This window comes from Heterodontus francisci, chromosome 12 (assembly GCF_036365525.1).
Source record: "Heterodontus francisci isolate sHetFra1 chromosome 12, sHetFra1.hap1, whole genome shotgun sequence".
NCBI lineage: Eukaryota > Metazoa > Chordata > Chondrichthyes > Heterodontiformes > Heterodontidae > Heterodontus > Heterodontus francisci.
Genome location: NC_090382.1, coordinates 37,804,773 through 37,829,083, shown reverse-complemented (window position 1 = coordinate 37,829,083; position 24,311 = coordinate 37,804,773). Strand labels below are relative to the sequence as shown.

The window sequence follows — 24,311 nt, the reverse complement described above, 5'->3', positions numbered from 1 at the left end:
TCCTTTAACCATTTTAAAACCTCAATCATATTTGCTCCAATCCTGTGTTTATCTATAGAAAATAAAAACTGCACCCATGAACCAGATGTTTCATTTTCCTCACATTTTGATCACTGCTGACACAGACCATTGAATGTCTCATGAATCTGACCTGATAATTGCTGGAAGCACAGGAGCATCTGGAGAAGTTTGTACTGTGTATTTTTATTTGCTTCTATCTGGTTACAGTAGATGCAAAAATAATTGCAATTACATAGCACCTTTGACATCATGAGAGTGTTCCAAAATGTTTTGCAGCCAATTAATTATGAAATGTCATCACTGTTGTGATGTAGTAAATGCAACAACCAATTCATCCAGAGCAAGCTCCCACAACCAGCAGTCAGATGTATGATCAGTTAAGCTGTTTTGGTGCTGTTTGTTGAGGGAGAAATATTGGCTAGGAGAATTATATCTACCTGAGAGGGCAGACGGGACCTCAGTATAATATCTCCTTCTGAAAGACTGCATATACAACAGTGCGGCACCCCTTCACCGGCACAGGTGTTACCCTAGCACATGTTGAGTGCAGAACAATTCGCATTGTTCAGCCTAAAAATGTCCCTGATATCTATCTGCATAGATATTGGTACCCTGTATATCAGAATTTGAGGGGTGCATGTATTTGGCTAAACTGTGAATGTTGGACTGTCTGCTGGAATTCAGAAATGTGTCTTTCATTATTACTTTGTTCCTGGGTAGTACGCCGGACTTGTCCCAGTTCAGCAGTCGTTCTGAAACTATTTCTAATTGTGTGCGAGAGGATTATATGGAAGGATAACAGCAAAAGCAATGGTCAGGGACCTTATCAGGAGCAGCATTACTATATTTTATTAGCACAGGTGATATGACATATATTACAGCCAGGGAGAATGTCCTATAGATTACTGTAAGACTATTGTTGGTCTTTGTTACTGTTTACCTATTGTTACGACCGAGGCAGGAGGATTGCACTGTTCCAGTTCCACTTCTCCATGGGTCACAACATATATTTAAATTTTGTTCCCACGTACCGATATGGTCAATCATAGACTCTATATTTATCCCAAAATAAAACATACCAACCAGTTTCCTTTAATGAACAACAAAATTAGCAGTATACTATAAAACAAGTCTTAACCAGTAATGAAGTAAAGAATAAACACACAGATTGAAATATTAAAGTTCCCTTTTTACCTTAGCCCCTCATACTCTCTCACACGTATACACTGGTTAACTGGAACAATAATGGGAATTTTGTTTTTAGAGCTCTATTACAGATGAAAAAACAAGGGCTGAATACTTTCTCATTCTTGAAGAAACAGCAGATAAGATATGTTGTGTTCCAAAACTGGCATACAGTCTGGCCTCTGAGTACACGTAGACGGGTCACTGGGATCTTTTAGAACAGTTCTTTTCAGGCGATGTTGAGAATTAATTTAGCAGGCTTTTCAAAAATAGGAGACCAGATTAGTTGACACAGTGGACTTCTCAGGGTCTTTTAGAGAGGTGCTTGAAAGCTGAGCTGGGTTGTGGTCTTCTCTCCTTCCTTGGGAAATCTCTTCTTGGAAGTTTTCTTCCTTTTTATACAGTTCAACCCCAACTCAAAACAATTCAAAAGTGAAACCAACTACAGGAGGTCAACTTTTGACTGCCATCAAACTTGACGTCACTTTTTTGCAAACAACTTCTCCAGGTGTCTAAAGTTCTCTGTTTATTGAGCTGGAGGTCAGGTGGTTTCCCGAAAAGGCTTGTTGTCCTCGAGACCCCTCCGTACCCTTTTTTAAAAAAACATTTCCAGGGACTCTTTTTCAAAGTCAAGTGGTCTTTACATGACCCACTTTGAAAACCCCAAAGTTTAACATTTCTTCAATCTTTCAAAAATGAATCCTCAAAAAATATATTTATCAAAACACAGAGGCACTTTTGTAACTATCTATAATCAATAAATCTGTTAGGTAGTTTATAGCTTAATCCACAATCTGTGTGTTTAACATCACTTCTTGAAGTTGGGAAGATTCCATAAGGCCCTGTGATAAATACAGTAAGCCAAATCTAATAACTAGTTTCTGTTACCCAGATACTATGTATAAGCATGCTAGTTTGTTGGGATTGAGGGGTTGCTTATTGGATTGGTCTTTGATAGTAAGCACAAGGAAAGAATCTTGAAGTAAAAGTCCAAAAATGTAACACAGTATTGCATAATCCCGTTATCACAGATATGTTTTATCTTAATGGTGTTTTCAGACATTTAGTGAATATACCACAAAGTCAAGAGTGTTGTGTGATTGTGTTTTCTTACTGATCTCTGCTTTGTTTGGATCTTCATCGCTGTGAGTCACTTGCAATGTTTATCTTTCAGAGATCAAAGCCAGGCTGTTTGAAACCTCCAGTAAGACTGGCCAGAATGTTGGTAAGTTTGTTTTCTGTATCACTCACTGTCTCTCTCATACGATATTTCATGGAGGGAGGGGGGTAATAAAGTTTTGATGAGCAGAGGAGGCGTAGTGGGGTCTTGAACTGGAGTGGAAGGTTTTGTAATGAAGTCTTGATGAAGATTGGAGGATTTTGTAATCAGGCCACAAAGAAGAGGGGGTGTCATGAGATCTAGAGGAGCTTGAATGTAATGAACAAAAATCCTTTTTTTTCTTGTTTCAGATGAACTCTTTCAGATAGTAGCAGAAGATTATGTGAATGTAACAGCCTTCCAGGTGATGACAGGTAAATAGATGGAAATTGGGGCATTATCAGATACCAACAGAAACAGAGTCTATATGTTTACTAAGTGGCAGAATCTGGGCACTCACCACTGCATCGTGTGTGTGAATATCAGGATCTTGGGTATTTGCTATGCATGTTTGCACATCCCATGGTCTGGGTCATTTACTGTATATGTGTGAATGTCAGGATCTGGGGCATTCAATGTGTGAGTGTTAGGTTATGGTAGCATCTGGGGGGCAGGCTGGCTGAGTTTTAGTATGTGATAGTGAATGCCCCAGATCCTATCAGCATTAGTATATGACAGGGTCTAGGGTATTGTTGTGAATGAAAATTAGTATATGACAGGTTCTAGGGTTTTGAGTATTACTATATGACAGGGTCTAGGATATTTGCTGTGTGAATGTCAGTATATGACCGGTTCTACACATTTGCGGGTGTCTGAGTTAATAGCGGGTCTGGATATTCGCTGTGTTACTATCTCTGGTCTTATGCACTATTTTCTCTTTGTATTTAGAAGGTGAAGCTGTGAACCTGGCTGAGAAGAAGAAACCCACTTACTTATTTAGCTGTTGTCATCAATAGCATCTCATTTGTAAAGACCCATTTGCCAATATTTCAAGGAGGAATTCTTGTGCAGATTCACTGGACTGAGACTCCTTCTTAAGACTGTCTAAATATCATGGTCTCAAGATTTTTCTGAGGCTGGATCCATTGTACTGTGACTAATAGGGAATGCAGTGTCCAAATGACAGTCTGACCCTTGAACTGAAGTGACCTTTCTTGCTGGAATACCACGATCAACACATCTCTGAACTTAGTATACGGTCTGTCTCTGGGCAGTTCTTTTCACACAGCTAAATGTATGGCTTTTTATATTTTAGAACCTTGCCAAGATTTTGTGCATGATGTACATTTTTTTCCTTTACCGATTTTGTAATTTAATTGTTTCTCATTGAAAGTAGTGGCAGATCTTGGGAGTGTTTACCATACCAAGCAAGGTGCCATACGCCTATTATGTTATATCCATGGCACCCATATTCCAGGATCTACCTTTCTGCATCTGTTGGCCATTAATATTGTGTGGAATTTTTAACACAAATGTGCATTAAGTCTTGATTTTTTTCAGACTGCTGCTCAGCTGTTTGGCATAGGATACTACTGTTACAGAACTAACCCCATTAGTATTGGACCTTGACTTTGCCTGGTGACAGTCTTGGAAGGACAAGCTGTATTGAGCAGTTGCTTTTAGTTTTTGTTCTTTTGGTGCATGATGTTTCTGAATTTTCTCTAACAGAACTGTGGCAGTGTCGCAGAATGCACTAGGTTTTGGATTTGGGTTTTGCTAATGGGAGGGAGATCTTCTAAATTGCTGCCTCAATAGTATAGCACTGACCAAAACTAGCCAGTCACTATAGCAATGCTGCATATTTTGTAGTGAGCGGAGGGGAAACTATACCTACGGTGGGGAAACACTGCATGCAGGAAATGAGATGCCAAGGTATGTTTGGGATAGAGGATGCTGATTGCAGTAGAATTTTTGTGCCAGAAAAAAAACTGACTTCATGCACTATGGACAATTTTCCAATTCAGTTGCTTGGGTTCAGAAGTATGGCAAGGGTGGAAACAGTTGTGCAGCAGCTAAAGGTTGTACCCACCTTATCCGAGATACAAGTGGGGATGGGCTGAAACGTTTTGTAGAAGATGAGGGTTACGTGTTTTGTGTTAAGATCTCATTGCCATATAATATGGACCTTGCACTTCACCGATAAGAACCACTGTGTCATAGGCACTGCAGTCAACATGTCTCTTTTAGATACTGAAGTTTCCTTGCATTCCGATTGCTATGTTGTCTGGATTAGTTAGTTTGCACACAGATTTTCAGCATTACAGGTAGCATCTCAGTACCATTGGCCATGCAAGTAGTGGCAGCAAATTCAGTAAAGCTATGTTAAAACTAGTTGGTTGATGAACACCAATGACTTTCACGTGTGATTGCTAGTGCAGGACATGTGGCTATAAGCACAGATTACATCTTTGGTCTCGCATCATCTAATGAAGATTTAAAGTGGCATACTTCAAGAATGACTTGTTACTTTGTTACTGTAATCCCTGTAAAACCATGAAGTGCAACTTACATTTCTAATTTTTTTTTTCTTCGTCTTTTTTTCTCATTAATCATTATTGTGTACCCACTACATCTTTCCGCTATGAGGAGAAGCCCGTAAGTCTTTTTTTAGTGGAAAGTGCAGGACCATATGTCCAAGCAACATTTCCAGTCCCCTCTAGTTTGAAGATTCCTGATTTTAGCAGCTGTCTGAACACTTGATGTAACCACAAACCTCAATATGAAGTTTTGTCCATAACAAAGTGTAATATCTGAGTTGAGCTCAGTGTGATGTACAATTTAACATTGGGGAATACAAGATATTGAGTTGAAATATATATTATGTCCTACTTTGCATTATATTTGAATAGAGACTTTGAATTTGGTCTCTGTAATGTGTGAAAATATTTGGAGTTTGGTTTGAAAACAGATGGAACCATGTATTCCTCAAATTACTGATGCATTTAAAGCTGTAGATACGCAACACTTCAGTTCTTGTAATGCTTTAAAAAGGTGCAAAGTGTTCTTTCACAAAGACAGGAGAGAAAACTTGAGGGTTAAGGAGTGAATGGTCTACTGAACCAAGGACGAATGGGCTAATTCCCACTTGAGGCAGAACAAAGGTGCCACAGGTAACAAGGTTTGAAGCACTGCACTAGAAATATTTTGTCAAGTTCTTTAAAATAACTTCTAAGCAGGAGGAAAATTTGCTGAATGGTTGCAAAGTACTTGCTTTATTACTTGCAAGAGTCAATATAGTGAGCACATTTGATGATCTAAAGAGAAAGCTTGTGTGGTTAAAATTCAACTTCAGTACAGTGATGCAGCTCAAAACAATTCAGGTGATCTTTCTTCTATACTTTGTTTCCCATGATGGTGATTTATAGCTACAGATTGGCTCTACACTCTTGAGGCCTGAGATTGTCTAAAGATTCTGGCACTGCTTTTTGATCAAAGACTTATTTATTTTGCATGTACAAGAAACCGCAGTGCATTGTGGAACCCAAGAGTTGGTGCTGTGGAGTCAGTGTATCTTGAAATGCGCTGGTCCTCTGTGAATAAACCTAATATAGCTGGTTAACCAATTAGTTGTAAGCACTACCATCTGTATTCATTACTGACTATTCGGATTTGTGTTGAAACTTTTGTTACAAAGGCATTCTCTTTGATTTTAACCTAAGAGTATATTAAATGCACAAGGCTTCAACACTACTGTTTTACTGTGTGAATCACTTTATTTGAAGTAATTATTATAGTATGAGTGTCTTCCATTTTTGTACTTGCAAGATAACGGACTCTCCTGCATACCCCAGTTGGACAGCTGGTGTAGTTGTGGTAATACGTGGTTCCAAGCCATATGCCTATGAGGTTCCAGGCTCAGTTGCTTGTATGTACTGAGTTGCATGATCTCAGCTAGGAGGATGTGCAAAACTGGCCTCAGTGTTCCTGGGCAAATTGGTTTTAGTTCTCATTCCTAATCATTATCCAGTTATCTAGGTTCAGGAATGGCTGTGACACCCTGCAGTGATAAAACATCCTGATAATACCCAATGTCTAACTTCACATGGAAAGGTCACTCACATGATGTACTGCAGGGTGATAGCTGCACATTGAACTTTGTCTTTCTCAAGTTTTATTGATACCATTATAATCATTGATTGTTTGAAGTTTCCAGTATTGTTCCTCCAAGCCCCAAAATATTTGGTCTTGTGTACTCTTCCTCTCACTATTTCTTTACTGTGTTGAAATCAGGACTTGCTGTACCCTTTTAAAACACAAGCTTGATATGGGGTGGGGAAGTTTGTGAGCTGTGTGCAGGGAAAAGTCTGCTAGGTTAAATTAGCTTCTAGCTGGAAAATAGGTGATTGATGGCTGGCACAGACACGATGGGCCTGTTTCTGTGCTGTATAACTCTATGACTAACCACTATTTAATTTACCATGTGTTACAAAAGTGCTTCTGTTTTTGTTAAAAATGTTTTTTTTGAGAATTCGTCAAACTGAAGAATTGTTGGACCAGTTTTTATTTTAAGAGGGTCATCAAGAGAACACTGAAAGGACTTGTTTGACAACATTTACTGGTTGTCACATGACTCAAGTTAAAAATAGAACAGAAACCCCGGTAACTGAGGATATGTGCAGAGAAGTGACTGGTCAGAAGATGGACTTCCTGTTTCTGGTTTCACTTTTGAATTGTTTGGAGTTGTGAATGAACTGTTTAAAAGGGTTTGAAGTTTTAAAAAAAAAATTGAAGGGCAGAACTCAAGCATAGCCCAGCCTGTTCCAGCTCTTTAAAAAGCCTGTAGAAAAAAGGAAGAGGACTTCCAAGGAGATAAGTCCCAAGGAAGGAGAGAAAACCACAACCCAGCTCAGCTTTCTCGTACCTCTCTAAAAGACCCTGAGAAGTCCACTGTGTCAACTCATCTGGTCTCTTGTCTTTGAAGAAAAGCCTGCTAAATTAATTCTCAACACCGCCCGAAAAGAACCGTTCTAAAAGATCCCAGTGACCCATCTATGTGACAAAAATCCCTTTTATTTTTCCGGTTAGCTGGTGTATGTGTGTGAGAGGGGCTAAGGTAAAAAGGGAACTTTAAAATTTCAATCTCTGTTTATGCTTCATTACTGGTTCAGACTTGTTTTATGATAAACTGACTTTTGTTCTTTCAAGAAACCTGGTTAGTGTGTTTTATTCTGGGAAAAATAGAATATATGATTGACTATCAGTAAGTGGGAAAATTTAAATATATGTTGTGACCTGTGGAGAAGTGGAACTAGAACAAACAGTGCACTCCTCCCACCTCGGTTGTAACACATCTTACCAGTTTGCAGGTTGGTCTGCATAATGGATCTTAACTTCTGTTTCTCAAATTACCATCAAAATACTTTTTTTTTTGTCGTTTCCTCTCGTGCTCTGGTAACAGCTCTCTCCTCCCGTTCCCCCTAGGATTATTCCTGTACCACACGCTATAGGAAAATGAGACATTTGCTGGAATTCTGGGGGGAAAAATGAATAGCATTTTTAGTTTTATTATTTGAGGCATTGAATACAAGAGCTAAGAAATAACATACATTGATTTAGCACCTTACGTGTCCTTGGGACAACCCGAAGTGCTTCATAGCCAATTAATTACTTTTGAAGTGTTGCCATTGGTGTAATGTAAGGAGGCAGTAACGATAGATTTATTTCAGGCAATGACTAGGTGTCATGAAAACCCTACATGCAAAGTGGGAAATATTAATTTCATTGGTTGGAACCTTGCCTGAGACTTACTGGAAATTCTTACAAATAACTTTGTTTTAAAGAATAAACTGGCAGCCAAGATGGCCACTGCAATTTACATTTGAAACACCAAAGGATTGGACTGGAGACAACAGGACTGATTCAACCTAGCCAGAACAATGGGGTACTCTCTGATTAAATTACCTGAAATGGCCTTATCAGTACAGTCATCAAGGGCCATCGACACCCATTGACTTTGAAAGAGCCAACCCAGCTTGCGGGGTAAACCCTTGAATATCAGAGAAGCTACCAGAAAGACCTCATTGAAGCACAAAGGTTTGGGAATGTCATGTGACTGCAGAGAACAGTAACTAAGGCAGCAAGGAGGCCGCTCTCTCTCTCTCTCTCTCTCTCTCGTAAAGATCCAGAGAAGCCGGTTGCAACTGGTAAAGTCTCAAGCCTGCAGACCCCCACAGCCAACAACTAGTGGCCTTCTGGAGCCTAAGAAGAAAGCCCGCATCCATGCACGTGGCCCAGTGAGAACTTCAGGACTACAATTTCAACTGAGGACTCAGACTGATATTCAGTATTTAAATTCCGTTTATTCCAGACTCTACTCCAACCATCCAACTCTGTTTTCCCTTTGTAATCTGTGTGTGTGTGAGAGACTCTCGTGTGAATGTGTGCATGAATTTTAGTAATTTTTAACTGGTTTAGTGGGTTAAAAGAGTAATAAACTTACATCTTTCGTGTTTAAACTCAAGAAAACCTGTCTGGTTCTTTTGCAATTATATTAGAGGAACAGGAGCAAGCACTCAGAGGTGGTAAGTTCAATCACTCTGTTAATAAAGGTGCAGTCAAACCAGATAAGGGGCAAAAGGGGAGCCTTCTTCACCTGGCCGTAATCCTCGGCCACAGAGTATGGTGTGCAGTTTTGGATTGTAGAAAGGACATTAAACGACAGGGACCATGTGGCGTAGATTCATCGGGATGATACCAGGGGTGAGAAACTATGGTTCGGGGAAAACTATTTCTGTTGCAGCAGAAAAAGCAATAATGAGGTTTAATACGGAAAGTCTGTTTCTTGTGGCTGGTAAATCAGTGACAAAAGGTTGGTGATTTCAAACTGTCACATGAAAATGAGAGATGAGGAGAAATTTATTTATGCAGATAGTTCTTGGAACATGGAATGCTTTGCCATATAAACAGTTCAGACAGAAAGCTTTTGAACTTTTTAAAAATAAGTGGGTAACTCTAGGAGAAGAAACAGGACAATGGAGAAAGACTAGGGCTGAGAGATTTGTTTTGGATTGCTTTGGCAAAGGGCCTGCACAGACACAATGGGTGGAAATAGTCTCCTCCTGTGCTATAAAGTTCCATGGTTAATACCTGGAGTTCTGGAAAGCTGAAGCACAAAGAAAAAAAAATAATTTATTCCAGCAAAGGATGCTGCCAGATTCAACTGACACCTGATCCATCAAGGTTGCAGGCCATTAGACCTAATGCATTACAGTGCTTGATGGATAACAATAATAACTCACCAATAGTGATTTTTTCTCTTCCCAGTTTGACTTAGGCATCTGGAAAGGGAAAAGCATACAGCACCTAATTGAAGTTCTGCACTTTATCAAATCAATTATAATCAAAAAATTATGGTTTCTAATTCATGTCTATCCAATTGAATGACACCTTGGAAAGGAGCCAAGAGATAGAATGGCTCCTGTTGATTGGTGCCTGATGGTGATGTTCCCTTACGTAAGCCTTAATTAGCTGAACTAAAAGTGTATATATTAAAGCTGTCTTTCCCAGGACTTATTGGAATGTCCAGAAAGGCTAGAGGATTAAAAGATTGAGAGATTTAGAAACAGGTCTTCCAAGTGACGACAACTTGCATTTATATAGTACCTTTAACATAGTAAAATGTCCCAACGTTCTTCACAGAAGCATTATCAAACAAAATTTAACACCGAGCCACATAAGGCAATATTAGGATAGTGTCTGAAAGCTAGGTCAAAGAGGCAGGTTTTAAGGAGCATTGAAAGGAGAGATGGAGAGGATTAGGGAGGGAATTCCAGAGCTTAAGGCCTTGGCAGCTGAAGGCACAGCTGCCAATGATGGAGGCCATGGATGGATTTGAAAACTAGGATAAGAGTTTTGAAAAAGTTGTTACCAGACTGGGAACCAATATAGGTCAGTGAGCACAAGGGTAATAGATGAATGACTTTTTGGTGCGAATTAGGATACTGCAGCAGAGTTTTGGATGAGCTCAAGTTTAAAGATGCAAGGTGGGAGGCCTGCCAGGGGAGGATTGAAATAGTCAAGTCTAGAGGTAACAAAGGCATGGATGAGGATTTCAGCAGCATTTGAGCTGAAACAGGGCAAGTTTTATGAGTGACAATAGGAGGATGGAAGAGGTTAACTTACTGGATAAAGGGAAAAAATGTATCAAATATTGTATAATAGCTGGAAAGCTCTGAATGCACTACATAAAATAGCAATGTAATCACAAAATGATGCAGCACAGAAGGAGGCTATTTGGCCCATTGTACTCTGCTGGCTCTTCAGCAGAGCTATCTAAATAGTCCCACTCTCCTGCTCTTCCCCATAGCTCAGTACATTTTTTAAAACCAAGTATTTATCCAATTGCCTTTTGAAAGTTACACTGAATCCAACGTACCCTCAATTTTTTTTTTTTGTCGTGCACCTGTGATTAAGTTTAAGCGTGCACAGGAACATTCGGGTTGCTGCATGGCCACACAGCTTAGAGGGAACATTGATTGAATCTGCTTCCATCACCCTTTCAAAGAGTGCATTCAGTGCAATTTTTTTTCCTTCATATCACCTTTGGTATTTGCACCATCTGGATACCAATCATTCTTTTATTGGAAACAGTTCCTTATTTACTCGACAAAAGTTCATGATTTTGAACACCTTTATCAAATCTCCCCTTAACTCCCTCTGTTTTAAGTAAAACAAACCCAAGTTCTCCAGTCTCTCCATATAACTGAAGACCCTCATTGCTGATACCAGTCTAGTAAATTTCTTCTGCCTTGACACCCTTCCTAAAGTGGGGTGTCCAGAATTGATCTCCAGCTGAGGCCTAACCAGTGTTTCATAATGGGAGAAACATGTCTTTCCAAAGTTAGCAAAGCTAGGAGGACAAGAATATTACCGAATAAGGTAGCAGCCACAGGTAATAACTCACCATTAATATCTCCAAGAACCGAAGCCCGAGAATCCCAGAAGAATGCAGAATCACCCAAGGCTACAAATGCCAACCTAGTAAAAGGATGAAATTGTCTGGTTTATATTCACATCGCAGAAAGATACCCTAATGTTAGAATCTTATCAGTGATCTGTTGAATACAAACTGTAAATATAACCTTGCTAAGCTGTACTGTGATCTTTGAGTTTTGGAACATAACTGTTATGCTGTTAATAAGCAAAACAATGCTGAGATTCATGCTGTACCTAACTTATGGTTGTGTCTATAATGAACTAGATTCTGTTGAGAACAAATTGGCTTCATATGCAAGGTTATTGACTTGAAATATTAACTTTGTTTCTCCACAGATGCTGCCTGGCCTGCTGAGCATTTCCAGCATTTTCAATCCAATTGGCTATTGGAGAATGGAAGAATCCTCCAAGAGCTAATGCTGAAGGTTTTGGAAGGACCCAATCTCCCAGAGGAAGTGGCTCAATCTATCGATCCCATTCTCATGTTTCCCTGGGAGTTCCTAGTCATTCAGGACTGGAGAAGGAGCTGATGAGCCCAGTGTTTTCTGGTTCTGTGTTGGTCTCTTTTGAGGTTGTGCAGTGATGTTACAACCATATGACAATGATGGATAGGAAAAGACCAGCTAGGCCTTCAATACTGTTATCTGTCCCATGCTATCTTAATGAAAGTTAGGCAAACCCAGGACCCCATCCACCTGCCAGCCAGTTTTCTGGAAAAGGCAAAAAATCTTTATGCTTATACCACTCATCATGTGAGGCCCAAAACTAGACACAATATTCTATATGAGGTCCAATCAAGGGCAAATACAGTATTTTTTTGTTTTATATTTAACTCTTCTGGCAATAGGCTCAAACACTTTATTTGCTTTTGCCTTGCATGTTGCGAACCTTTATTGATTGATCTATAATATCTGGGTCTTTGTCCTACTCAATAGCCTTAAGTTCACTGCCTTTCACGTGTACCGCTGCTTGCCATTTATTCCAACTGCATGTAAAACAATATTTTTAAAATTCATTCATGGGATGTGGGTATAACTGACAAGGCCAGCATTTATTGTTCATTCCAAATGGCAGTGAGCCACCTTCTTGAATACAACTTAGTAGCTTGTCAGGCCATTTCAGAGGGGCTAGAGTCTCATATCGTCCAGCCCAGGAAAGGAAGACAGATTTCCTTCCTTATAAGAACATTAGTGAACCAGATGGGTTTTTAACAATAATCCGGTATGATATGAAATGAATTTTTATTCTAGATTTACTTTATTAACTGCCATGGTCTGAACTCACGTCTCCAGATCATTAGTCCAGGCCTCTAGATTACAAGTCAAGTAACGTAACCACCATGCCACCTATATAAAGTTTTATAGGTTCCTACTATATAAAATGATAGTTACTAGATGCAAAGTTAATAGATGCAAGTCCATTGCCCTTTTGCATCCAGATGCGCCTGTCATCTATTTTTCTCATCTAAATAAAGTCCTATATTATTTGTGAACTTGCAGGCAGTTTCTCCCCCATGCCCTTACCTAAATCGTTGATAAAGATATTTAAGAGCATCGCCCCTAACACTGATCCCTGCAGGGCTCTACTAGTAACTGGTCCTTATGCAGACCACTGCTATTAACAACAATCTTCCAACCCAAAATCTGCCCCTAATTCCACAGGATTCTCTTTATGAAGTAGCCTATAGCGTGGAATCTTATCTAAGGTCTTTTGAAAATCAAGTGATATGTCAACCAGGCTTCCTACTTATGTTGATACGAACATACGAATTAGGAGCTGGAGAAGGCCACTCGGCCCTTCGAGCCTGCTCCGCCATGCAATAAGTTCATAGCTGAACTGATTACTCCACATTTCCACCTACCCCCAATAACCTTCCACCCCCTTGCATATCAAGAATCTATCTACCTCTGCCTTTTGAGGAAGAGAATTCCAAAGACTCACGACCCTCAGAGAAAAACATTCTCCTCATCACTCCTTATTTTAAAACAGTGACCCTGAGTTCTAGATTCTCCGACAAGGAGAAATATCCTTTCCACATCCACCCTGTCAATCTCAATCTCACACCATTTAGATAATACGCTTTTTTATTCTTCCTGTCAAAGTGGACAATTTCCCACTTTCCCACATTATACTCCATTTGCCAGGTCTTTGCCCACTCACTTAACCTATCTATACCCCTTTGTAGTGCCCTTTATGTCCTCTTCACAAGTACTTTCCCACCTATCTTTGTGTCATCAGCAAATTCCCCCACCTGCCAAGACAGAGGCACACATTATTTCGCCACATGAACATTAAAACTTAAAATTGCAAGCCCCTGACTGGAAATACATTTGCATGGTAACAGTGTTGGAACAAGGGACAAAGGACTATGCCCTGACCCATTCAACCAACAATGGACTTTTGATTACCAGACGTTGAAGGTGGGGGGAGCTAGCATTCCAGGTCGACTGCTAAGATAGCAGAATCTACCAACACAGAAGAAGTGGTCAGACCAGTTTTAGTCACATGATTAGCGGGCTGTTGGAATTTGATCTTCCAACAGAGTGAAATCAGAAAGCTCCTGGTTTGAGAAGACCTCCCTCCTGTCTGCTTTCATCTAGTTTCCCACCAGCTTTGGAATCCATTGAAAACACGTGTACCTCAAAGAGAGAAAAGCCTCCTACAGGAACAAAGTTTAAGAAAACTGGGCCCCGACAAACAGCAAGATTACCTACAATCAAGTGAGCTTGAAGCACAGTAAACAAGAAACTCTTCTGATATTGCCTCAAACCCCTCTCGACTATATTTTCCTCTCCTCTTTTCTGTCCCTATTTGCATATGTATATCGTGTGTGCATGCTAGCGTGGGCGTGCTGCATATCCATAGGCATTGACTGTATTAGAGATTAAGTTTTAATAAATTTCACTCTTTAAACCTGGTGTGTTGGTTTCTTTGCCTTATAATTGGAAAGCTGTGAACAAGGATTCAGAAGAGGGGGAGCTCAAAACACAGTGTGTTTAAAAATAAATCCCTGTTACAATAAGACCAGGTAAAGACAACAAAAGACTCCTAGACATATTTCTCACCTGGTCGTAACAGAAATTTGGGTGCTAGCATCTGCGATTTTACTCACAGACGAATGAGAGAAATTGGAAGTGGAAAACCAAATTATTCCCAATCAAAAGGAGCAAATCAATACAGGTTTTCTTGTGGTTGTGTGTGATTGAATACTAACATGTTTGCAACTAAAGCTAGCAACTCTCCAAGCCAGGGTGAAGTAACTTGGGATAAGTTAAAGCATTGTCTATGGAGGAGTTGAGAAAAATGACTGAGCAGTGTGGGATCACTGTACGTGGCAAGGCTGGGAAGTTTGAACTCCTAAGGCTAGTGGCCAACCATTTTTCCCTTGGATCTGAAGAAGCAGAAGCAGGGTTAGAAGCAGACCCAGAGAGGGTACTGCTAGCAAAGCTACAATTGAAACAAAGGAAACGAATTAGAGGAAAGAGAGAGAGAGCCTTCCAAAAGGAATGTGAAGAGAAAGAAAGACAGGAGAAGGAAGGAGAGAGAGAGAAAGAATATTCCGGAAAGAATGTAAAGAGAGGTAAGGCAGCTTGAGTTAACTAGGGGACGACAGACTAACCCTAGTGAAAGCATAGCTAATACGGAGGAGCACAATCCAGGGCTAGGTATAAGATTGCTAATACTCGCTCAATTAATTCCAAAATTCAATGAGGAAGATATGGAGGCATTTTCCATGTCTTTTGAGAAACTGGCAAGGCAGCTAAAATGGCCAGCTGGGAACTGGTCTCTCTTATTGCAAAGCAAACTGACTGAAAAAGCCTATGAGGTTTATTCCTTGTTGCCAGAGGAGAGTTCATCAAATTATGAACTGACCAAAAATGCTATCCTCAGGGCATATGAATTAGTACCCGAAGTCTATTGCCAAAAGTTTAGAACCCTCAAAAAGCAAGCCAATCAAACTTATCTGGAGTTTGAAAGAAGCAAGCAGCTGGCTTTTGGCCAGTGGCTGAGGGCTTTCAAAATACAGCTCAGCTACGAGACTCTCAGAGAAGTAATCCTGTTAGAGGAATTTAAAAACTCTCTCCCATTCTCAATAAAAACCCATGTAGAGGAGCCTGGCAAGCGGCCGTTCTGGTCGATGAGTTTGCTTTAATTTACAAGTCGGTTCCCAGGGGAGAACCTTTCCTAACCACCCCCACCAATCCATAAAGGTGATAGAAACCCAGGCAGTCCTTGAGGAGAAAGGTAAGCAGGAGATACAGGGGGCCCTCCTCCAGCCAAAAACGAAGGTGCTGTGAGCAAGTGAGAGCCAGAGACTTGTGTGCTTCCATTGAAATAAGACAGGGCATTTAAAAGCTGACTGCTGTAAACTAAAGGGGAAACCGGTCGGGTTAATCAGGGCACAGCCGCTCGGTGAAGAAGAGGCCCTAATGGAAAATACAGAACAAACTGTGGCTTTAACTGCAGTAAGAATGCAATCCAGGAAGCTTACTAAGGCCAGTGCAGGAAAAGTTAATAGGATTCCTGAAGGTTATGAGGGTTTTGTATTTGAAGGGAAAGTAACTCCATATCCCTCGAGTGGGGCAAGCAAGTCCACAGTGATTCTCAGGGACATAGTGGCCAAAAGATCCCTTTTACTGGGAAAAGGCCTGACCTTTCCCCCAGAGAGTGCACTGAACACCAGAATGTCATTTGAGGATAGTGTATGCCTGTACCTGTACACCAGATGCACCTGGAGTGTGACCTAGCTTCGGGACTGGTGACAGTATGAATTCTCCCTAGTTTGCATGTAGACGGGGTTGACCTGCTCCTAGGTAATGATCTGGCAAGGGTAAAGGTGATAGCCCCCCCAGTAGTATAAGAAAAACCGCAGGAGGTCAGAGAGACAGGGCGGTGGCAGAAGACGGTCTCCTGCAGTGCCCCTGAATGTGTAGTCGATCAGGCCATGATCAAACCAGCTTTCCCAGAGGAGACTGAATTAGCACTGCAGGCAGATGACCATGAGGTCTGGCAGTCCGAGACTTTCTTTGGAAAGTTAGGAGACCCAGGGAATTAATTAAATGGATTTTCCCTAGCTGAGGCTCAGCAAGCCGACACAGTTTTATGAGAGTTAGCACAGGCTGCTCAGTCTGAAAGTGAAGCAGAGAGAGTCCCTGATTGCTACTATTTAAAGAATGAGGTACTGATGAGGAAATGGAGTTCTCCTCACAGACCTGAGAGCAAGGAGTGGACAGTAGTTCACCAGTTAGTGGTGCCACAGAGGTACCAGAGAGAAATATTAAGAAGGGCCCACAAGACTACCGTAGCTGTACATGACGGATCAAAGCCTGCATAAGACAGCAGTTTGACCGGCCAAAACTCCGCAGAGATGTGGTGGTGTACTGCAGGAGTTGCCACATGTGCCAAGTTGAGTGGAAACCCCAACCTACAGTGAAACCTGCACCCCCTAAGTCCTGTACTGGTGTTAGGAGAACTCTCCAGCAGAGGGCTGGTGAACTGTAAGCGACCCCCACCGAGAACAAAAGGGAACAGGCAAGCACATGGCTGTCAAAAGTTTAGAAAGAGAAGGGAAAAAAGTGACCAAGAGGGCAGGTTAAAGGAACCGCAGCCTCACAGCTCCAGCAACCTGGGTTCAATTCTGGGTACTGCCTGTGTGGAGTTTGCAAGTTCTCCCTGTGTCTGCGTGGGTTTCCTCCGGGTGCTCCGGTTTCCTCCCACAGCCAAAAGACTTGCAGGTTGATAGGTAAATTGGCCATTATAAATTTCCCCTAGTATAGGTAGGTGGTAGGGGAATATAGGGACAGGTGTGGATGTGGTAGGAATATGGGATTAGTGTAGGATTAGTATAAATGGGTGGTTAATGGTCGGCACAGACTCGGTGGGCCGATGTGCCTGTTTCAGTGCTGTATATCTAAATCTAAAAAAGGGGAGCTCAAAACACAGTGTGTTTAAAAATAAAACCCTGTTACAATAAGACCCTGTAAAGACAGCAAAAGACCCCTAGACACATTTCTCACCTGGTCATAACATTACCTTTGGTCATTTATATAAATTGTAAAAAGTTGCGGCCCCAGCTCAGATCCCTGTGGCACACCACTTGTTACATCTTGCCAACCAGAAAATGACCCATTTATGCCTAATGTCTGTTTCCTGTTAGCTAGCCAATTTTCTATCCATGCCAATATGTTACCCCCTATACCATGAACTTTTATTTTCTGCAATAACCTTTCATGTGGCAAATTATTAAATGCCTTCTTTAAATCTAAGTACAATACATCCACCGGTTCCCCTTTATCCACACCACATGTAACTCCCTCAAAGGACTCCAATAAAATGATTTCCCTTTCACAAAACAATGTTGATTCTGCCTGATTACCCTGAATTTTTCCAAATGCCCTGCTACAATGTCTTTAATAATAGCTTCTATTATTTTCCCTTTGACAGGTGTTAAGCTGACTGGCCTGTAGTTTCCTGCTTTCTGTCTCCCTCCCTTTTTGAATAAAGGAGTTACATTTGTTATTTTCCAATCTAATGGAACCTTCCCTGAATCTAGGGAATTTTGGAAAATTAAAACTAAGGCATCAACTATCTCACTAGCCACTTCTTTTAACACCCGAGGGTGAAGTCCATCAGGACCTGGGGACGTGTCAGCCCGCAGCTCCAACAATTTGTTCAGTACCACTTCCCTGGTGATTGTAATTTTCTTGAGTTCTTCCCTCCCTTCCATTTCCTGACTTACAGTTAATACTGGGATGTTACTTGTATCCTCAATAGTGAAGACCGATGTAAAATATCTGTTCAATTCATCTGCCATCTCCTTATTAGCTATTATTAATTCTCCAGACTCACTTTCAATAGGACCAATGCTCACTTTGTTAACTTTTCCTTTTAACATTTTTTTTTTTAATTTCCAAAATATACTTTATTCATAAAAATCTGTAAAAAATACATTCCCAAACAGTTTAAAACAGCATCAAGTCAAAAAATACAAACAGTGCAAAGGTGATCAGTTTCCTTCAACACAATCATGAGTTGTCTCACAACCCTTCCATTTCATTTGTCATGCCATTAACATTTTTACATTTTACAGCAAATGAAAATTTTCCCGATACAGTTCGAGGGGTTTCCCATGGATCCAGCCCCTCAGTTCAGCTTGGTGGGGGGACCTTACACTGTGGTCTTTCCCCATTGAGCCTTTGCTGCGGCTGCCCCAAGCTTTAGTGCGTCCCTCAGCACGTAGTCCTGGACCTTGGAATGTGGCAGTCTGCAACATTCAGTGGTGGACAACTCTTTGCGCTGGAAGACCAGCAAGTTTCGGGCAGATCAAAGGGCGTCTTTCACCGAATTGATAGTCTTCCAGCAGCAGTTGATGTTTGTCTCGGTGTGCGTCCCTGGGAACAGCCCGTAGAGCACAGACTCCTGTGTTACAGAGCTGCTTGGGATGAACCTCGACAAAAACCACTCTTTCCACACCTGCTTTGCAAAGACACATTCCAGGAGGAGGTGGGCAACAGTCTCTTCCCCACCACAGCCACCGCGGGGGCATTGCGCGGAGGGGGCGAGACTTCGGGCATGCAGGAAGGATCTGACGGGGAGGGTTCTTTTCTCTTTTTTAAATATCTGTAGAAACTCTTACTATCTGTCTTTATATTTCTAGCTAGCTTTCGCTCATTCTCTAATTTTTTACCTTCCTTATCCATCTTTTAGTCATTCTTTGCTGTTTTTTATATTCTGTCCAATCTTCTGACCTGCCTCCCACCTTTGAACAATTATTGGCTTTTTCTTTAAGTTTGCCACTATCTTTAATTGTTTTAGTTAACCACAATGGTGGGTCCCACCCTTGGAGTTTTTCTTTTTCATTGAAAAATGGCCCAAGGTGCTTTACAAAGGCATTAATCAGACAAAAAAGGAGATATTAAGAGCAGTGATCAAAAGCTTGGCCAGAAAGGTAGGTTTTAAAGCAGCATAGGGAGGAAATTCCAGAGAATCGTGCTTAAACAGCTGAAAGCATAGTCACTAATGTGGGACAAGGGAATGGGGTTGCACAAAAGGTCAGAGTCAGAGGAATGAAGGAGATGCTCCAGCTACAATCAGATAGATAACTGTGGAACCAAGCAAGGGCAGTCCACTGAGCTGGACAATGGAGGTGTTGGAGGAGGATGGTATAGTTTACTGTGTTAAAGACTGCATAGGGGTTAAGGAGGATGAGGAGGGAAAAAAATGTAACACTGTCACTGTCATACAGAATGCCATTTGTAACTTTGGTTAGGTTCAGTTCAGTGACCGAAAGTTCAGCAGGGACGGAAACCTGACTGGAAAGATTCAAACAGTGAGTTTTGGGAAAGGTGAAAATGCATTTGGGAGGTAACAATATATTCAAGGACTTTGGAGACGAAAAGGATATATGACAGTTGCCTGAAATAACAGAGCAACCATGTGGAGTTTTTTCTAAGGGAATTGATGATGGCAGTTTTGAAAGGGAGAATGATACCCAAGAAGAGGAATTATTTGTAATAGCACCCAGGCGGTAAGTTGTTTTTTTAATTCAATGGGATGTATCTCTGGCAGGGCCAACATTTTTATTACCCATTCCTAATTGCCATGAGAAAGTTGTGGTATGCCCCCATGTGGTGTAGGTACACCCACAGTGATGTTAGGGAGAAAGTTCCAGGATTTTGACCCAGCAACAGTGAAGGAACACCATTATATTTCCAAGTCAGTAAGGTGTGTGACTTGGAGGGGAACTTGCTGGTGGTGTTGTTCCCATTTTTCTGCTGCCCTTGTTCTTCTAGGTGGTAGAGGTCACAGGTTTGGAAGGTGTTGTCAAGGAGGCAGTTGGGAGTTTTGCTGGGAATGGGGTCAAGGAAGTAGGAGGTGAAGCCCATGGGCAAGGTTAGCTTGGAGAGGGTATGAGGGGAGATGGGGAAGAAATGAGAGAGAAATGTGTGTTTGGGGCTAGGGTGGTGCTTGAAGGAAGTTTGACTTAGTGGCAAAGGGCAAGGGAGAGGAAGTAACATAGGCAGCTGAACAGAGGGTCTCAAACTGAGTTAGAAGAGCTCCTCACACATATTGTGAGTTGAGGACTGAGGGGGCAGGGAAGAGGATTTTAAGGCAATGGTTGGTAGTGAAAGAAAAAACAAGGGTTATCTTTGCTCTTTAAAATGATCTTGGAATAGTAGATGGTTTTCTGACTGGGAAAGGGTGGCTAAACCAGTTGTGCACCAGATATGCTTAAGACTGCATCCCTTGGATTTGAGGGAATAAAGATGGTGTCCATACCAGGGAAACAAGCTGGAATTTTTTTTTTTACTGGGGCACAGGCATGAAAGATGAAACTGAGGGAGTAGTTGAGCAAATCAAAGACAGCAGAAGTATTGAAGTGAATGGAGGGCCAAAAGCCAATTGGGAATTTAAAAGTGCTGTTGTAAGTGACATGGGGAAAAGAGTTTTTTCAGGTATGGTTATAGGAAGAAGTGAGGTTGAATGAGGGTAGGCGATGTGGGATAAAGGATGCAAGGAGATGGTTGGAGGTGGTCTTATTAGTGCTTGAGACCAAGGTAGAGAGGCCACAGGACCAGGTTGTGGGGAGTATTTGCAGAGGAAGTTAATTCAGAGAAGATAGGGCAAGAGAAACTGAGATGGAAATCAAATTGAAATACAGATCTGCATCCTTCAATGTTGACTAAAAAATATTGTTCATGGTGTCATGTTGATGCATGTCTCCCGAATGTGCTGCCAATGGACATTTTTGAGTGTTGAGTGCACTGATTCCCCACTTAACTCACTCAAAGGGCTTTTGTAATTGAGGAAAGTAGCAGGGTATACATGGGAGAGTGGTTTTGGGCTTCTGTTGGCAGTGGTATGCCCGATGTGATTTGGGCAGGCTTTCTGGCTAGTTCACTCTGGAAGGAGTTGCTGCAGCCATCATTGGTGAATGGGTCCTGGCTTTTACAGCAGTTGGGGACTGTGGACAGGTGCTTTTGCCTGGCTGTGTGGCTTGGAGTTCTGTATTTTGATCACCAGAGAGTGGAGGAGAACCTCTGGATACTGTTTTGAAGATGCGTTCCCAGTTGGGAGCTCTATGCTTCGAACTGAAGGTTGCTAGCTGTTCTCCATATCTGTGTGGAGGTGAGCACTCTAATGAGCTGGGGAGAGACAGCACACTGGGGGAGGATCAGGTCGTAGCCCTGATGTAGTCTGCGTAGCAGAGGCTGTTGCTAGGATGGCTGCAAGTGACTACAACCCTGCAGCCTCATCCAAATCGCTAACAGCACCTGCGGCAGTCCATAATGCCGAAAACTGCTTAAAATAAAAAGCAATAAGACAATGCCCTAGAAATTGGCATATTTAGAGTGGAGCAAACAAATACTTTTCTGGCAAAAGAACTTTGCAAGTTTCCATGCTTGTTCTATCGTACCACGAAGCAACATTGCAACACCTTTCCAATTTGGTAGATTCATCCACAACAGCTTGCCTGCATGTTACCATCACACTCTGCCTCAAAATAGAGGTGAAATTATTAAAATATAGTGGTCCTGGTCACCAAATGTTTTATTGGGAATGAAATTGCAGTTAAAATTTATTTTGCATTATTATATTATTGAAGATTTCCTTGAACTGTCTCTGGTTCATGTAACCGGGGTCAAGAAAATACAAATTATACTTCACTTAAGAATACCTCACCATCAAGGTGTCCAAATGGGCAAAAGACAAATGCGGTGTAGGCCATAGGTAGCTTGATACAGAGCAATACTCTCACAATCCAAACAGTAATAGTACCGGCAAAGATAACCTGGAGCTTGTATAGAAAGAAAACTCAATCTGAAAAAAAAATCCTTCCTCTCAGTAACTCAGTCACTCTAATATGCATAAAACCATCATTTTTCAACCCAATTTTCTCATCCACTCTTATTCAACATGCCGAATGTCCATCATTACCTAACTGGTAAATTTGTAGCATATGCTCAGTATTGGAATTTCCATAATGAATAGAATACCCTGGAGGGACCTTGTGATCACTTAAGTCTATTATTACAAAGGCAGCAGAATACTTTGGATCCATATCATAATTACTATCATTTGTGCCTAAAACTCTTCTGAATCTTAAAAGCAGTGTAGGTGGCCAGAGGGGTGGGGGGAGAGGGGTGGGGCTGCGGAGGTGATGGGGAGGTTGTTAAAAAGCCGAAAAATGGCAGCCAGCAGCAGTTTATGTTATTACTTCAGATTTACCGTGTTCATATCGGCTGGGGAACTCTACTTCAAGATGTCTGCACTGGCACAGCCCTGACTCCGGCACCAGCTTTGCCTTATTTACTTTACAAGTATATGGATGAAATGTCAACCGGAACTGGGGAAATATCAAGCAATACAGGGTAGGAACTCGCTCACTGGCAATGGAGGAGACAGACCCCAATCAACAAGACGAGCAACACAAAATGCAAAAGCAATATACCTTGGATGCTGGAAATCTGAAAGAAAAATGTTGGAAATACTCAGGTCAGGCAACATCTGTGGAGAAAAAAACAAAGTTAACATTTCAGGTTGGGGTCCTTTCATCAGAATACCACCATTCAAAAGAATAGCTGGCTCCCAGAACCCTGGGCCAAACAAAGCCGTCTTGGACCCTGATCACATTGTTCCGAGTTGAAGTACATTCATGTCGAGACAAGGTCTACCTCCTGCAGGCACTGCGCAGTTAGGGTGTGGAATGACTTCATAAGTTATGGGAAGTTTATGCACACACACAAAATAAGTGTGTGAATGTACTCCTAAATATACAATGACCTCACAAAATATGTGAATGTTCCCTTAATTTTACAAGCAATTCACAATATACATGCCTGAATGCACACTTATTTGTATAGATTACAAATTTCGGGTATACCTTAGATATTCTCTTGGGTTCGACAGTGTTGGTTAATGGCTCAATATCTACTTATATGCTAGTATAACCCAGGGATATAACAACCTCCCTCCTCTGTGATCGGAACTGGATATCGTGTCTTTCGCACATGTCCTCACACACGCTTCTCCAATCTATATGTAAGCGGACAAAGAAACACTTTAAACAGGTGAGGCTAGATACAATTTGTTAAGCTGCTTTATCTTACAGACAAGTGAATGTAGAGTGTAACACCTGTAATCAAATCTCAGCTTGATGCTAACGACCAGAAACCTCGAAAATAATAATACACCATACTGTATTAACGGATTCACTTAACTATGCCTGTTCAATTTTCTGACTCTGACTGGCTCTAGGTTTGTGAGGAGCAATTTCTCCTCGTTACTGGCTGACTGCTCAAGTGTCCCTTGTGTGTGAAGACAGAGACTCTTGACTCCTTTCATGTTTAGTGTTTTACCAGTAAGCTTATCAATCAAACCTAACCAGAATCTTCCATCTCAAGTGTATATTCTCATCACTGACCTCAAGCTGAGCTCACATGAATAGAAACATCCTACCTTGATAGATGTGATTATACTGTAATTAACTTTTACTTTCAAAGCATGCCAGTCAGGCTCTTCATCTGTATCTTAATCAAAAATTCAGCTGAGAAATTACCAGGCAACCTATTTGTAGTCTCTTCCAACACCTGACTAATCCATCTGCTAGACAAAGTGCAAGAGGGGAATTGGTTCAAATACTTTGAATACATCTATTTCACCTGTTATGTGGGAGAAATGTCCTCCATATCTAATCTTGCTTGAAGCTATCCTTATACTTGTGCAACTTCATTTTAAATCCATGTCTGTTTGTCTTGCAATCCCAGTTCAAATTATATAACCCAACCACGTCCACATTTTTAGGGATTTATAGAACCTAGGTCATTGTTCTGTTCCCCCCCCCCCCCCCCCCCCCACAACTTACACAATAAGTAAACTTACCCTATGTTAGATAAAGATTTGAATTCTTGACAGTCCCCAAGACAGAAATGTCCCTTTGAAAGTAAAGTACCCATGTGGGAGTGTGGATGGCACATGGGAGTTAGCGGACAGCAAGACTATCCCGATTAAG

At 41.3% G+C, this 24,311-nt stretch overlaps 2 protein-coding genes across 7 annotated transcripts in view; one reads left to right on the top strand and one right to left on the bottom strand.

The window, feature by feature from the left end:
- The window catches only part of rab24 (RAB24, member RAS oncogene family), a 29,551-nt gene extending 23,425 nt beyond the window's left edge, over positions 1-6,126 (top strand). For 3 of the 5 annotated variants that reach the window (XM_068043337.1, XM_068043338.1, XM_068043339.1), the window contains exons 7-9: positions 2,381-2,431; positions 2,677-2,739; positions 3,254-6,071. In XM_068043337.1, the coding sequence (XP_067899438.1) occupies positions 2,381-2,431; positions 2,677-2,739; positions 3,254-3,321 (182 nt within the window). In that variant the 3' untranslated portion in view covers positions 3,322-6,071. Of the gene's footprint in view, positions 1-2,380; positions 2,432-2,676; positions 2,740-3,253 lie in introns of all 5 variants that reach the window. The other 2 variants (XM_068043340.1, XM_068043341.1) reach the window with 1 other exon arrangement.
- A 1,132-nt stretch (positions 6,127-7,258) lies between these two features.
- LOC137375825 (histone-lysine N-methyltransferase NSD2-like) overlaps positions 7,259-24,311 on the bottom strand; it is a 311,894-nt gene continuing 294,841 nt past the window's right edge. Inside the window, exons 25-26 of one of the 2 annotated variants that reach the window (XR_010976069.1) lie at positions 11,268-11,341; positions 7,259-7,836 (exon numbers count right to left, since the gene is read on the bottom strand). The gene's annotated coding sequence lies outside the window, so the exon portion shown is untranslated. Of the gene's footprint in view, positions 7,837-9,624; positions 9,643-11,267; positions 11,342-24,311 lie in introns of those variants that run through there. The other variant, XR_010976070.1, reaches the window with a different exon arrangement.